This window comes from Momordica charantia (genome assembly GCF_013281855.1).
Source record: "Momordica charantia cultivar OHB3-1 chromosome 5 unlocalized genomic scaffold, Mcharantia_2.0 BLBB01000005.1, whole genome shotgun sequence".
Lineage (NCBI taxonomy): Eukaryota > Viridiplantae > Streptophyta > Magnoliopsida > Cucurbitales > Cucurbitaceae > Momordica > Momordica charantia.
Genome location: NW_028275163.1, coordinates 10,333,991 through 10,351,109, shown reverse-complemented (window position 1 = coordinate 10,351,109; position 17,119 = coordinate 10,333,991). Strand labels below are relative to the sequence as shown.

The window sequence follows — 17,119 nt, the reverse complement described above, 5'->3', positions numbered from 1 at the left end:
AATAGTAATTAGAAAAAATATAGAAATATGGAAGAAGGAAAAGAGAGACTCGAAGAAAATTTTAGAGAGAATGAGAAAAAAAACTTTGTGGAAGAGGAAAAGAGAATAATGAAAAACGATAAGAAAAAAAAAATCTGTAAAAAGAGGGAGATGAAGGTAGAGAAAGGAAATCAGGAGGGAAGTCTAAAATATTAGTGGAGGGATAGTAAGGATCATTTGGTGTGAAGATGATGTCAGCAAATGCCTGTAAAATTTATGTTTTGAAAAGGATGATTAAAAAAACTCAAAAGGTCTTTATAGAAGGTTTATTTTGTCCATTTTCCCAAGAAATATATAACATAAAAGTATTTTTATAATTTATTTGATGTTTAAATCAATCTTTTATCCCTTGATCACTGGGTTTGCCGTATTTGTAACCGGCCCAGAGTTTATCCAATTTTCTTCGAGAAGAACTTCGTTCCCGCAAAAATCCACCATTCCGGAAGGTTCTGCCTGTTGCAAGGAATTGGTCCAGAAGGTCGTGGAAGTTGGCAGAGGGCTGAGTTTTAATCTCGCGTCTTCGTAGGCCGGGGCTCACTTCCGAACTTCCATGGCTCTCAACCCTAATCTATTTCCAAATGGGATGCCCGTTCCCTTCACGAACGAGCTTTTCGTATTGGCTAGAGATGGCGTCGAATTCGAGGTTGATAAGATCCCCGGGTCAGTTCCATATCTCTTTTATTGCCTTCTCGTTGCCCATTACGCGAGAGATCGTTATAATTGAACTCCAGGATGAGAGTTTTTCTGTTTGGATGATGCCCAAATTTGTGTTATTTTGTTAGTTTCTCTTTTTGTTTGAATAACTTTTCCCGGCCGAATTGATTGTCCGACCTACGAATTTGAGTTGTTTCGGGCATAGAGGAATTGTGATTTGTCTTTAATCGGGGGAGCATCTTTTAAAACTTTATATAGTTTATGTTCGATGGGGCTGACGCGTGTTTGATAATGTGAAGGCAGCATAATGTCTACGCGATGAGGAGCCGTTGAATTTCGGAACTGGATTTTTTATTTCAATATTAGAGATTTTGGAGTTCTTGGAAATTTTGGGTCACTTGGCAAGAATGAATCCAAAGGATATTCAAAGCCACGAATGCTCTTTGACCGATTTTTTGATGCTATAGTTGTAGTTTTTTGGTTATTATATGGTGTAAATGTTCCCTTTTTCATTACTATAGCTTTTCATCCGACGGGAGAAGTTTGATGTAACTCCCTTGGATTGAGTTTTATCCCTTTTGTAAATTTCATATCATCAATGAAATTGTTTCTTATAAAATAATATATAATACATAGTTTCCTCTCCTTTTTCATTTTGTAAACCAGCATCTGGTCATTGATTCGCCATATGTATGCTACTGGGCTGAAGGTTTGTGAACCGGAAAAGACTTATAGTAATAGATTTTCAGAGTTTTAGTACCCAGATCTTAAATTCTATGGTAGAAAGATTTTGGAGATCTTGGAAATTTTCCATCTGTCATTTACCATCACGGCAGTTTGATTATTTTTACTTATGAAGGTATTCTGAGCGAGGGAAGCAGGGTAGATTAGCAAGGTTGGATAAAGTTTAAGAGTTTATGACTTGCTTCTTTGAACGAATGATGCAGCTGTTTGGCATTTATGGAAATGTAGATACTGTTTTCAAAATCTTTTTACATAGGAACTCCGTTTTTAAATTTCATGAATGTATTTTCTGACTTTTCTGAGGTAACATATTTAGTTTTCTGTTATTTCAAATATTAAGAATTAGTTGTTTGAGGTGCAAGCTTTTGTGTGTATATGCACACATGCTTGAGATTCATCCTGTCCTTTGTGCAAGTAGTTGTCACCTGCATATAAGCAAAAATATGGAATTTGGCATTAGACAGACTTAGTGGTTGAGTGCTTACGAAAGAGCCATTGATGCCAGGGGAAATGTCAATGGATACAATGCCAAAAAGCCATTGACTGCCTTTCTAGCTATCTTTTTGATATATCTGACTCAGTAGAAATTGGGGAACTTTTGGGGGGTGGAGATATCTTGGGAAATTTTGTCTTCGGTTAGGTTCAAGTTCAGCACCTCCCTTTGGGTGTCTGTGACTAAAGAATTTAGTTTTTTTTTTTTTTTTTTGATAAGAAACTAGACTTTCGTTATCAAAGAGTAGTTACAAAAAAGGGGAGATGATAAGAATTTAGTAATTATTATTTATTTATTTTGAACCATTAACTTTTCTCTGAGGCTTTTGCCTTTTTTGTCTTGGCTCCCTTCGTTTCGGGCTAGTTCCATCACCCTGTTGTATATCCTTTCATTTTCTCTACAAAAGTATGGTTTCCAATAAAAAAGGTTAAAGCCAGCTGAGCAACAAAGAGTCTATATGAGTTGGACTTCTTGGCAAGTTAGAGCCAGCTGAGCAAAAAGGGTGGTAGCTCGAGAGAATGAGTTACTTTCCCTAAAGAAGCGTCCATAATGTATGGAGTGTGTTTCTTTTGCCCGTCCATGCAGGGAGTTTAAGTTTGCAATTGTGCTTGAGAGGATAACCCAAAAGAGTAGTAGCCCGAGAGAATGAGTTACTTTCCATAAAGAACCATCATGGGTTGGTTCATTGGTCTAGATGGGCCAAGGTAAATCAAAAGGATTTATAGGAATGAGTTCAAATCCTATAATGGCCACCTACGTAGGAATTAATTTCCTATGTGTTTCCTAATTTCCTTGGCAACCAATTGTAGTAGCGTCAGACAATTGTCCTATGATATTAGTTGAGGTGCGCGCAAGTTAGTTCGGATATTCACGGATATACAAAGAAAACCCAAATTGTTCGATGAGCCAAGTGGATGGCTTCACCAAAGAAAGAGTTTAATGACCAAATTTTACTCAAGTGAAGGGTGTTAGGTTGACAGGGGAAACATGCTTGAATGAAACAACGTTGTAGCTTATTTTCCATCGGAGGTGGCTTAAGAAGAGTTTGCTAGAGGGAAGAGCCAACCAGAGAGGCACATAAGAAGCCAATGCTTATATGGTCTTGATAAAGAACTTTGAGAAGGATGCAGTGTTTTCAAGGCACAAGGCGCACCTCAAGGCGACGAGCCTCGTTATCGCCTTAAGGCGAGAGGCGACAAAAAGGCGTCGTCTGAGTGAAGTGAGGCACACTTAATAAAATAATAAATAAATATTATATATAGCAATTTTATGTATTAAAAATAAAAATATTTATAAATCTATTTAATGTACAAATAAATTTTAACTTAAATAATTAAGTAAAATAAAAAAAATTTAATTTAATAAGATATTAATAAAATTAGTGGTTAAATAGAATACTAAAATTAAATAAAACTTAAATCGTAAATTAACTTAAATAAAAGAATTTATTTCACTCTTGCCTGCCAGATGGCAAAGTAATTGCATGCAATTAGTGCCTTGAAAACCTAAAAGGGAATAGGAAAAGACTCCACCAAACCTCAAATACCAAAATCTCTTTAATTCTACTTTTTATTCTTCTTCTACTTCTTCCTCTTTTCCGATTCTTCATCTTCAGTTCTTCTTCTACTTCTTTCCCGAGCACAACCCGTTCATAGGTGAGTGAGACTAGATCTTTTAGCTGTCTACAAAGAAAGAGATGACTTCATAATCGTGCAATGACCAAGCAAAGGCAGTGGTGGTGGTGGCAGTGAAGGATGAAGCAGTAGTGGCGAAGGAGGAAGGTTTTCGGGTGTGGGTATTTGAATCTTTGGGTGTGGGTTTTCATCTTTTTAGGGGTTCTTTCATGAGTTTTTAACATTATAACAAAAAAAAAAAAAGGTCGCCTTGCTTCTAAGAGGCGCTCGCCTCACCTTATGACAATGGCGCCAAGGCGCACAAAGGCGAGCGCCCGATTGAAGGCGCTCGCCTCGGCGCCGTTCAAGGCGCGCCCAGGCCAAAACGCCTCGCCCCTCGCCTTAGGCGAGCGCCTGGGCGCGCCTTGAAAACACTGGAAGGATGTCATTAGGAGAGTGTGTTAGTGGGTGCATCAATATCAAGTGGCTTCATACTTAGCCCACATGTGACCAAGCTTGAAGCCAAGAGTCGCATCGCACCCAAGAAAAAGCTTGTCATGTTCTATGACCTTAGTTCAAGAGTAGATGGTAGTGAGGTTCATGCAATGGGTAATTTTAAAGTCATTGTGCAAGTCTTATATTGTCGCAACAAAGGTAGCAGTGGGTTAGATACCTACCTTAGGACAATGAAAGATTTACTTGGGGGACATAAAAATCGCACTTGGAAGGAGTGAATTGTAACCCACCAATGAAGCAAGCAGAGTGGACAACATGATGTAAGTTGTCCAGCAAATTAAGGAAGTGGAGTTCCCATTGAAGGAGAATGGTGCATTAGTAAACCTTGAGTGGGGATGATCCCAGAAGCTAGTCATGGGTCAGAACCTCTAAGAAACCAAATATAAGCTTGGAGTCACATAACTGATGCATGAAAGCTTAGCTAGAGTCCAATTCAGGTGATTCGTGCAAATTCATGTGATTGAGTTGAGTGTGCAAGCTGTGGCTAGAAAAAAATTGGTAGGGAGAATTTGATTGAGTGGCTAGTGTTGTGTGTCTAACACTACACACTTAGTCCTTATTGATGGAAGATTTAGTTGAGAGAATTGTAGCCTTAAGAGGCTCGAGGTAAGATGATCCTTTCTCCCCACTTCCTTTTGTCTTAGAAGGGGGCATGGATTAAAGGTGTTTTGCTCCTAAAGTAATCCTGAAGAGGATACTTTCTTTCAAAATCCTTTCTTACTCTTGTATTAGCATCATCAGGCTTGAGAATAAACGCACAAAAAGCTATACTGTTAGGATTAATTGGCACCTAAGAGCCCTTGTGATTTTGTCCATCAAATGCAGGGCCAAACATGTGTCAGTGTCATTGCACTTCATCTACCGTCAATGATCCAGATGAGGATATGCCGAAGGTAGGAATGAACCAGTACGAAGCCTTACACATAGGAGAATGAGGTTGGAGAACAAGCTACCATGATTTGCTTACTGTTGCTAAATGGCCCTATATTTATTTGGATATGCCTTTGCATAAATGAAAAGTTTATAACCTTGTGAGGCTATCTAAAACTTGCCAAAACTATCTTAAGGTCTATGTTAGGGTGGAAAAATGTACAGAAAAAAGTTAGTATCTTTATATGGGGTTGTAATGGGCATGAAAGGGGGAGTATACATCTCATTAACTGGAAAACAATCGCTTTGGTGGTTGGGTATCCTCGTTCTTAGAGATTGTGGCTTTTGTGTCTAAGGTGTGGTGCAATCTAGTGACAAATAAACATGGGCTGAGTTGAACAAATTGGTTTACTAAGAAGGATGTAAGGTTAAGTTCTAGGAGCCCTTTATTAATTTATAAATAGCGGTTTCTCACCTGTTATGTCAAATTCACAGTGGCGTTAATACTTTGTTTGGGATGATATTTGGTTGGCAATCAGTCCCTCGAGCAGATTTTTCAAAGGCTTGATAGTGTGGTTGGTGACAGATCTTGTCAGGACTGGGACATTGATGATCGAGACTTAATGGAAGGAAGCCTTTGGGATGGGATAACGTAACTAGCCTCAACTACTTGTTGTTCAATGACCCTGGAGGTTCTTTTTCTCTTTCTTGATAAGAAATAATTTCATTGATGATATAAAATTATAAAATGGGGGGCAAATATCAATGCAAGGGAGTTACAAAAAACTTATCCAATGGATAGAAGAGAAGAATAGCTATAATAGTGAAAAGGAGGAGAGCATTTAGACCCAGTAACTATAGCATCAAAAAACCGGTCGAAACTCGAAAGAGTGCTCCATGTTTGAAGATTCTTTGGTTACGTTCTCGCCAAGTAATCCAAAAGAAAGCTTGAACAATCTGAAAGAAAGCTCAACCATGGAAGTTCTTTTGTTCTTGGCATTTCGTGATAAGGGGTGATTCTTTGGCATGCTGGGTTTTTTGTTGTTTTTTTTTTTTGAACAAGAAATGAACTTTTCATTGATAAATGAAAAGGAACAAAAATTGTTCAAAGATACAAACCCCCAAAGGGGTGAAATGAAGGGGATGAAGAAGGAAAAAAAAAATAAAAATAAAAGTAAAAAAAGATACAAACAAACCAAACTTAATAAATGAAGCTTAAACATTACAAAAAAGCCTCCCAATTAGAACAAATCATGCTAGGAGAATAATTTGCAAAGAGATTGGAGAGAGCACACCATTGTGAGGCTTTGAACTTAGCTATACTGTAGCATTCGAAAGCTGAGCGGCTTTTCCCTTCGAAAGTCCTTTGATTCCGCTCAAACCATAACTCAGATATAAGCGCTTTAAGGTCGTTTACCCAAAGAAGACTTGCTTTAGGCGAAAAGAAAGGACCAAATAGCAACTGAAAAATTGATGAAGATACTGACTTGTCCTTTACCCAAGCTAAATTGAACATATGAAAGAAAAGATCCCAACAAACTGATGCATAAGGACAAAAGAGAAACAAATGCGCTTGGTCTTCACAAGTGACAGCACACAAAACACATATAGAAGGTTGGAGGAGCATGTTAGGCAGCTTCTTTTGGAGAGTTTCGGAAGTATTTACTTTCCCATCAAGGAGAATCCATGTTAGAACATTCACCCTTTTTGGGCTGCACGAATTCCACAATCTTGAAACAAAATCCTTAGGCAGGGATGAAGGACCAACTCTAGGCTTACGGAGGGAGCTAACCGAAAAGGATTCAGAAGAGTTTAAACTCCATTTCAACTGATCTTCATCATCACAAAGCTGAATCGAATTTAAACAAATATTCTTCCAATTCTTCATCATTCTCCTAACTTCAATTCTCCAAGAAGAAGAATGTGAATCCCAAGCATCATAGACTGGTATAGAAGGAGAAGAAGAGATCCGAAATAAGGATGGAAACCTATCCTTTAAGATAGAATCCCCCCGCCATAAATGGTGCCAAAATAGAACTCGTTTGCCATTCTTGACCCTGAAAAAGGTAAAGTTTGCCACCAACGACCACTGTTTTTTAATGCAAAACCATGGACTACGATGACTACCAATTTTTTTCCCAGAAACATTCCAATTAAAATGGTCAATACCATAAATGCTTGCCACAACTTGCCTCCAAAGAGCTGAAGTTTCTATACTAAACCGCCAGCCCCATTTGGCTAGCAAAGCATGATTTCTATGCAACAATCTCCCAATACCCAAACCACCTTCTTCCTTGCAACGAGAGACAATATCCCACCTAACCAAGTGTTTCAATGTACTCTTCTGACTATCTCCCCAAAAAAATGATCTCAAACTTTGCTCAATCTGTTTGCTAATAAGAACTGGCATTTGAAATATTGATAAAATGTACAATGGAATGCTGCCAAGAACCGAGAGGCAAAGAGTCAACCTCCCTCCACGAGAAAGCTGGTACTTTTTCCATCTATCGAGCTTCTTCATAATTTTTTCTTTAATGGGATTCCAAAAATCAATATTTTTAGGATTTCCACCCAAAGGTAGACCTAAGTAAACAATAGGCAGTGTTTCAAACTTATAATCATACTTCTTTGCAACCCTAACCACCCTTTGGAGGTCAATATTAATTCCGCACAGTGAAGATTTTTCCCAATTTTTAAGGCCTGAAAGCCATTCAAATGCCTTTATAGTATCGAAAAGGACATCCAGCATCTCTTCATTATCCTTACAAAATAGCAATGTATTGTCTGCGAATTGTAAATGAGAAATATGCACCGAATTGCTCCCCACAATGAAACCCTCAAACAAACCTCTATCGTGGATGTTTTCCATTAAGCTGCTTAGAACATCACTGATCAATAAAAACAAAAATGGTGAAAGGGGATCACCTTGACGTAAGCCACGCGAAGCAAGAATTCTTCCACGAGGCCTACCGTTTATGAAGACTGAAAATTCAGCTCCTCGAATGCACCCATTAATCCACTGAATCCATTTATTTCCAAATCTTTTCTTCCTAAGGACAGCAATCAGAAAATCCCAATCCACCTTATCGAAAGCTTTCTCAATGTCTAGCTTTAAAAGCCAACCTCTCTTTTTCTGTAATCTGTAAAAATCCACCGCCTCATTTGCTATCAATATCGGGTCTAGAATTTGTCTACCCTCAATGAAAGCGCTCTGATTAATGGAGATTGTGCTGGATATAACTTTCTTAAGCCGCTCGGTGAGGACTTTAGCCATAATTTTGTATATGGAGGTCGTAAGACTAATGGGCCTAAAGTCTTTAACCTTGTCCACAACATCCTTTTTAGGAATAAGACAAATGTAAGTATCTTTGATACAAGCATTTATAATACCACTTGTGTAGAATTCTGCAAAAAGTCGAGCAAAATCCCCTTTCCAATGTTGCCAAAATTTGGCAAAAAACTCAATGGTAAAGCCATCAGGTCCAGGGGCCTTATTTTTCCCAAGAGATTTAATAGCTGACCATATTTCAAGATCATCAAATGGTCTGTCTAACCAGTTACTGTAATGATTCGAGATGGGTCTCCAATTGATCCCTTTGGGAGAAAATCTTTGGACAGCCTCTCCCTTATACAAATTTTCAAAAAACCCAATGAATTCTGCTTCAATTTCCCTCTGATTTAGCAGGGATATATTTTGGGAGTTCTTTGTCTCAGTAATCTGTGCTTTTCTTTTCCGAGCAGCCAAAAATTTATGAAAATATTTACTGTTTTCATCCCCATTCTTCAGCCAATGTATCTTACACTTCTGGATCAGATTTTGTTCTTCATTTAAGAATAAATTCAAAAGATCCTTCTTCAATGAAACTCTCCTCTCCTCCTCTGCCAAAGAAACTCCCACGGACTCATCTGTTTCATCAAGTAAAGCAATCTCCGAAATAATCTTCTCTTCTGCTTCTTTCCTCTTCTTTTCATTTTGAATATTCCACTGCTTAAGAACCGTTTTGAGATTTCTAAGTTTTGAAGAAATGACAAAACCTGCCCATCCATAGGAAATGTCATCCGAGAGCTTAGATTCAATTAATTGAACGCACTCCTTGTCTTCTAACCAAGAGTTGAAGAACCTGAATGGAGAAGGCCCCCATACAAAATCTCCTACATCAAGAACAATTGGATAGTGGTCAGAAGTAATTCTTTCAGCCCTGCTTTCCTTGGAGTTGCTAAACAAATTATCCCAATCCTTAGAGATAAAGAATCTGTCCAAAAGTGAGTGGATATTGCTGCTGCCCATTTTCGACCAAGTGAACTTTCCATTAGACAAAGGAATTTCCAGCAAATCAAGGTCTTCAATAAGTTTATTAAACTTTCTCATGTCTCTTGTGATTCGCCCTCCTGTAGATCTATCTGAGATCCATCTTGTGATATTAAAATCACCCCCAAGGCACCAAAACTTATCACAGAGTCCTGAAATATTCCGAAGCTCAGCCCATAACAACTTTCTTTCTCTGTAATGATTTGGACCATAGACATTAGTAATAAACACTGTATTCAATTGAGAAAAGGAAATAGATATGGTTGCAGAATATCTCCCTTCAATGACTTCAATTGATCGGATTTTGCTCTCATCCCATAAAGTTAAAATACCACCAGATCTTCCTTTTGCAACAAGCTGAGCCCAGCCAACATCTTTTGAGCTCCATATGGATTTAATAATTGACTTATCAACCTGTTGAAGTTTAGTCTCCTGAAGAAGCACCACATCCGGACATAACTTCTGAATTGTTTTCTTAACCTTCAATCTCTTGTTAAAATCTCTTAGGCCACGTACATTCCATGAGAGGATTTTCATCTTGCTTTCAAAATTGGGGAGAGAGAAATACCAACTTCCTTAAAATACGATGGAATTGGATTTTTATTAACTATCCTTGCCAGATTATTGGAAAGAGAATGGGAATCTGATGAAAGATTTCCCAAAGCCGGAATTAAAGGAGAAGATTCCTTTTCAATTCCAAATAACTTGTTGAGATCGTCACCGAAGGAATGCTCTGCGTAGTCTGCAATGGAATTCTCAATACTGCCTATTGAAACAAGGGGAGTCTTGACTACTAATGCTGACATTCAAACCTTCTTCATCATCTGATGTTAAAGCATCTTGATCACAAGATTTCGGCTGCTCATTTGTAGATTTAATCAAGCCACGACTCAGATTCAAATTTATCAGATTAATAGGATCTATTTTTGAAGTGGTTGCCTTCAAGATTTTGCTGACTTTGTTGAAGGAGTCTAAAAGATTCTCTTGGATTAAACGAGGCCGAATTAAATCACTTGGTTTTTCCAAAGACTGCAGTAACAAAGGATTATCAGAACTAGGAATCCCTCTTTCTTCATTAATAGAATCCTTTGAAGGCAGAAAATTCAAATTTTTCCTAACTGAAGTATCAATATAGCCAGCCGAACAAGATTTTGATTTTCTCCTAGAATATGAAAATTGTAACGGAGGAATTAAATTCCTTAAGGGCCCATTGATTGCCAGTGATCTAGGAGAAATAAAGACAGAATTCATCGGAATCTTTAATGCAATTTCCGCATTCATTATTTGAATGAAGTGTAATCTCATTTTTTCCTTCGATATACGGATTCAAAATAGGCAAGTTTTCACTCTCCTCATTAATGGCAACCTTTGCTCTCTCCTCAATTAAGGTAGCCATAATTTCCGCCTGCTCACCCTCCTGAATAATGGAATTCGAAGCGTCCTTCTTCTCCCCTTCTGTGGGATTAGTAAATTCCATACTTTCAACATCATTTTGACATTCTGAAATAATTGGTGCTGCTGAAATCGAGGGGGCGATTAAAGATGGATGAATATACACCAGATCTGTCGCAACTGGAGTCTTTTCCTTTTCCATGTCTGTTGAGTTTTCTATCGCAATTAATTGCGACGTATCCACTTCTGCAGCTGGGTCCTTATCTTTCTCCATTAAATGCACTCCTCCGACGCTATTAATAGGAGGTGGCATAATTTCTGACGGTTCATCTCCCATAATTTCACAGAACCGCGCAACATCCATGGAGTTTTCAAGAGACTGTAAATCAGAATTGGTGAAGGACTGTTGATGAGCATTTACCCGACTCAATCCAACCAGCCGGACAGCATAATCACCTAGCTTTGCATCACTTATTCTGATCGAAGCGGGAATAAAGCCACTGCGGTTGGGTTTGACTTGGATGAATGCTGTCGTGCTATCAATAAGATTAAGTGTTTTGGAAGATATACTTACCAACCCACCACAGTGTCTTCCAATGGCTTCAAAAATTCCTTTCCTCCAATACATCAGAGGTAGATCAAGGACTTTGATCCATCCTCCATACCCAATGACAACATCCGCACGGCTATGCTTTTCAGAATGCCAGCCTTCAATCTTAACAAAAAAAATCCCTACCTTCATCCAATGGCCAAACTGTTCGATGATATCCTTCCGCCTAGCAGCTTCAAACACAATTAACCCTTTGTCAGCCAAAAAGGGGTTAATTATGCATCTCGAAGAGAAGTGAACTTGGACTGCGTTGGATAATGCTTTCCAATCATCGTGCGCACAGCTTCGGGTAATCACTAAAGTCTCATCCCAACACATTTCCAGAACCTCATCATCCTTTCTAACCCAATGACTTGTTTGATTTTTCCACGAGTCATCAGGGAATGGAGCAGCTCTAGAGATTCCATCCATAACTGCCTCTTTGAACGTTCTCTTACTGATGTCAATTCCGGCTTTCATCTCAACATTCTGACGAAGTTTCCTCTGTTCTTTCTTGTAAGTCCCCTGGACCGTATTTAATTCAACCATCTTCCTTCTATCAGTTTCCAACCTGCGCGTCGTCTCCATTTGCTGAGCCTGATCCTCAGCATATCTGGCCGAAAAAGTTTTCAGCATTGTCCGAAAGCTTGCCAGCCCTCCATGTTCTTACCCACTGGAATTACCACACTCTTTCTTCCTCCTGTCGAAGGCCACACTATCCATTCCAAGAACCAGGCAAATTTGGACTTGAATTTTTGCATTCTACATTAATCAAGTGAATCTCGAGACTGATAAAAGAAACGAGCAGGAATCGGTGCCTGAAAAAGTCAGCCATATGTTGTTCAAACCACAAGAACTGAGCAGGTTGCAAAGGGATAAGGGTTTTCCTCTTAACATCTTCTAACATGAATTTTCCCTGTTCAACCCAAATACAGAAGAAATGTCCATTGATTCGACAACTGCTCACTTCCATGATTAACTAAACAGACGAAACTCTCTTAAATGATTCAAACAACACTAGATCAAAGTTGAAATCTTCACCGAACAGATAACTAGAGAAAAAAGAACAGAGAGGAGAGAGAACAGAGCATTTTCTACCAAGCTCTTGAACTTAAGACCGTAGTTTGCTGGGTTTTTTGTTGTTGTGTGGGGCAGTTTGCTTGAGAGGGATAGTAGGATTTTTTAGACGGGTTGAGAGGTCTTGGTAGTTTAATGTGATAGAGCTTACTCTATTATTTAGATACGAGAGGGAAATTAGAGTCTAAGGGAGTATTTGAGAGCTCCCTAATCTCTCCCACAATTCCTCAACGGAAATACAATCAGCAAAAAGATACCCCTTCCCTCTCAAGAGTAACACATATATAATTGCCTTCCTCTCTCCGTAACTAACTCAATCTCCCCACTATAACAATCCTGTCAATACCAAAACGTCTTCTAACTAACTAGGGCCCACTTGAATATTCTCTCTCCCTTTATTACCCTTCCTCCTAAAATATTTCTTTATGATCGGGGGTCTATCATAATGCTTTCCTTTGGGCATTGATTTCAAGGACTTCTACAGCTATTTGCTAGGCTTTATTAGTTTAGATGGGAGATTTTAGAATGGTTAGTTATGGCTCGGATCATTGTCTTTTTGTATTCTTAGAAAGTTCTGCTTCTCATTATTTAAAAAAAATTGTGGTCCAAGCCCCTGCAATTCTGACAGTTTTAATTACTACCAATCAGAGCAGCTTCTTGTAAGAACCTTTAGGGGTTCCATTTGTACTTTTCATTCGTTATTGAAAATGTTTTCTGTTTGTGATCCGCTCCAAAAAGGATTCTGCAAGCTTTACCTTTTATATATGTATTTGTAGAGGTTTGATGAGGATTTCATGTCAGCTCCTTTTTATACATCATTTTTCCTTCTGAACAATTTTTTGTTTCTTATATATAAAGAAATAAAGAAGCATAGATCCTTCTGACATATCTTATTAGTGATAAATGCCTCCTTTGTATCAAATTCAATGAACTTGGTCTTAAATAAAAGAGATGGTTCATAAGCGTAATGGATTTGAACTCTTTTTTTCAGGGCTAATAGTGGTCGTGTTAAAGCAAAAGGGACTATTTATTTGTCAAATGTGCGCATGGTCTTTGTAGCAAGTAAACCAGATGCAAGCTTTATTGCATTTGACATGCCTTTGGTATGTACTTTCACTCTTTACGTTCATTTTCCTTCTTGATGCTTTTTGTTCTTAGCATTGTCTATCTTTTGAATACTAACTTGTGGAGTTTTCTCTTGCATAAGTGAAAGGGTTTTTAAATTCATAGAAAGATGTATTAAACATACTTCTTGTACTGAATTTTCTAACAGACATCCTTTGGTTGTGAATCTGTCTTTAAAGCTTTTAACATACCCCTGATTTTAAGTTTTTTCTTTTTATAACTTCTTCATATTTATTGCTTATAAAAGCAATCTTGGTTTCTAAAAAACTGTTTAAATTTCCCCAAAGACTGTAGTTTTCCTTCCTCAGATCACTCATATTTTCCATGAAATTTTACCTTTTGCCTAACCATAGATCCCCTTAAAGATTGAGTCTGTTTCTTTTTTAGCTCATTGCATCATTTTATTTTTCAAACCAAATTTAGACTTTTCACCATCTATCCTAGCAATTATCCTTGTACTTCATATTTCCTCGATAGCAGAATCATCCACAACACTCAACCGAAGTTCCCATTCTAATGCAATCAAGTGGAAATGGATTGTCATGGATCTTTGCCTCTGCGTCCTCTAAGATTCCCCAGACTCTTTCAGCAAATTTGGATGTGATTCGCCACAATTGACACTAGAGTCCTTGCTCCTAAGCAATCGTATTAATAATTTTTGAAGCACACTGAATGAATCCCTGCACAATTTCTCTCCAATTGCTTGGAAGATTTCTCTTTTCCACATCATCAAAGGGAGACCTCTCTTAATCCACCCCTATAGCAGGGAATACCTTCAGGCTTGTCGTGCTTTTGAGCACACCACCTTTCACTTTCATGCTCAAAGAAAAAGACACTCACAAGTCACATCAAAGCACCTAATATTCTGGCATTAATCTTCTACGTCCTTCTTACTCATATATCTTACCAGAGCTTTGTCAACATAGAAAGGATTGATCTTACAATCTTCACTAATTATTTCCTTTGAGTGCCCTAGACCTTGGAGCCGTCTTCATGGAAGGTGGGCCTTGTCCAAGCAATGATTTTTGTCCATTCAACTTCAGAAAATTTGCTGTCCTTATCTTTCTCCTTTCCCTCCATCTTTCTTCCTCCGAATCTGTTCATGTTTAATTTCTTTTGCACCCTGACCTTTTTTGTTCCTCTGACTTTCTTTGACAACTTGTCTCTCGATCTTCACTCCTGAATCTACAAGCTCTTGAACCTTCCAAGTGTTTTCCCTATAATCATTTGCATTACTGGGCTAGTCTTTCCTAGGAGTTCATCAACTATCTCCAAAAATCTCTCAAGCCTAACTTGTCTACTCCAGAAATTGCCGCTATACTTCTTTTCCTTCCTTCATTAGACAAGGCAGAAACCTTAATAAATGACCTGTACTGATTTGAAATTTCCTGTAGGCAGCAAGTTCCACATTCAAATCTGCCTTTGTTTGAAAAACTAGGTCCTATTCAGAAACGGTTTCGTTTTCAATTTTCTGTATTTAAAATTGTGCTTGTTTTCTCATTATTTCTGTGGTATTTTTAAACTTTTTTTTAACACATTTGAATTATTAGCCAAATTTCAAAAATAAAAATGAGTTTTGAAATATATAGCTATATTTTTTCAAAATTTAGCTTTTTTTCTTTTTTATAAGAAAGCAGCTTTCTTGAACAAATGAAAGAATGCGCAAGGGCAAACAAAAAAAACAGGCATACAAACAATACTTGCCAAGAGGGACCCAAGCTTATAGAAAATAATCCAAAAGAATAATACCTAATTGATAATTACAAAATTTGACTTTATTTTTAAAACATTTTTAAAAAGTAGATAAGAAAACAAAGCAACTTGAAAGTAGTGTTTCTAAGCTTAATTTTAATAAACAGAAAACCAAAACCTAAAAGAAAAAGGGCCTTAACAATTTAGGGGGGATTTTTAGGTAGTTCAACCAATGATTGTTATATTTTTCCTCTCATGTAATTGCACGGACCTGAATTGCTAACCAATCTAATGAGGAAAGACTTTTTTTTGTACAAGAAAACAGAAGTAGAGAAGTTTTTTTGCCTTTTATCCACGAACGATTTCTAGAAAATAATTAGCTTAAGTTTTCCAAGTTTATTTTTCATTAAATGACATTGAATTACTAATTTTCATTTTAATTATGGAAATAAGTAAAAAAAGTACTACGTCATCTTTCTATTACTTCATTTTCCTTCTTTTCCAATAAACCAAATGACCTAAACGACTCAAATCAACTTCATTGAAATGTCACATGATTGGACGGAGTCTATTATCCAGCTAGAGTTAATTGGATTGATATATGTCAACTTGTTGAATCCACAACTCGAAGCAGCTGATGAATACTCCTATTACTAAACTCGTATAATCGTATTAACCATTTTTTCAGTTGTAATAGCTGTTGGATTGTGCTATTCTATATGGCATTTTGTTGTATGCATCACTATCTAATATTTTGGTATTTGCTTTTGCAGCTTTTTGTTCACGATGAGAAATTTAACCAGCCAATATTTCACTGCAACAATATCTCTGGATTTGTCGAGCCTGTAAGTGTGAGATCGCACCCTATTTAGTATTCCGAGTCCTACTTTAGAAGATACCCTAATTAATAGCTTTTACAGGTGGTGCCTGAAGACCAACACAGGGCTCTCTACTCGACACACTCGTTTAAGATTTTGTTCAAGGAAGGGGGATGTGGTACCTTTGTGCCACTCTTCTTCAATTTGCTGTCTTCAGTCAGGCAATATAGTCAACACATGAATGCAGGTCCCCGTGTCGACCCGTTGCAGGCAGCGCAAACTCCTGTTGATGAAATGATGAGACATGCGTAAGTAACGCTGATTCTTGTCAATCTCATGGTCAAGTTGGAACCTATTTGATTATATTTTCACTGTTTAACTTGCAGATACGTCGACCCTAACGATCCGACCAGGATCTTCTTACAGCAGCCAACGACGGAGTCCCAGTTAAGGAGGCGCACATACCAGTCCCAACCAGCTGAAAATGCTCTGTGAAGTTAGTTGTTGACGATGAAACGAATGAACGAACAGTTGTATAGTTGAAAGATGGGTGGTTGAGTTTAAAGTTAAGAGTTAGACCCAATTGTCATCTACTAAAGTTCAACTCAACTCCTTCAGTCTGTTATATTGGCTGTTGCTGGACGATAGCATTGACATAAAATAAAATAATAGAATGAATTATATGATGGTGTTGTGATTATAAGGCTGTAATGGTCTCTACTTCTACTTAAATGTAATGATTAAGTACTCATGTTTTTTCAAATTCAATTTAGGCTGTATTCTGTGTTTGTGTGTGTATATATAAACGAAAATAAATTGATTGAATTTGATGAACTTTCTTTTGCATACAATCATATTTTCTAAAACAGTCTTTATGAACTTGATATAAAAATTGGGTTAAATTATAAATGTGGTCATTGAATTTTGATGTATGATGATTATTGAATTTAGTCCAATGTAGTCCAAGTGGCATTTTATGATGAATGCAAGTGTTCTCTGTGTTTAAAAGGAAAAAAAAAAAACTAGTTTCTGAAGTTTTTAAGAAATATTCAATTGCATGTTTGAATGTTCAATTTTGATTTTAAGTGGTTCCGTTGCTAATACTATTGCTTAGATGTTGATGTGTGACCCGCTAATGTGATGGATTAGTGAGCATTTGTTCTTATGTTCTTTTGCAAGTTAAAAAAC

The 17,119-nt window shown here is 37.5% G+C and overlaps 1 protein-coding gene across 1 annotated transcript; it reads left to right on the top strand.

Annotated features, from left to right (window-relative positions):
* The first annotated feature begins 389 nt into the window (after positions 1-389).
* Positions 390-16,699, top strand: LOC111020152 (classical AGP protein). The gene is made up of 5 exons (XM_022296723.2): positions 390-699; positions 13,288-13,399; positions 15,887-15,958; positions 16,034-16,239; positions 16,318-16,699. The coding sequence occupies exons 1-5, from the start codon at positions 590-592 to the stop codon at positions 16,424-16,426; spliced, it is 609 nt and encodes a 202-aa protein (XP_022152415.1). The 5' UTR covers positions 390-589; the 3' UTR covers positions 16,427-16,699.
* The last annotated feature ends 420 nt before the right edge of the window (positions 16,700-17,119 follow it).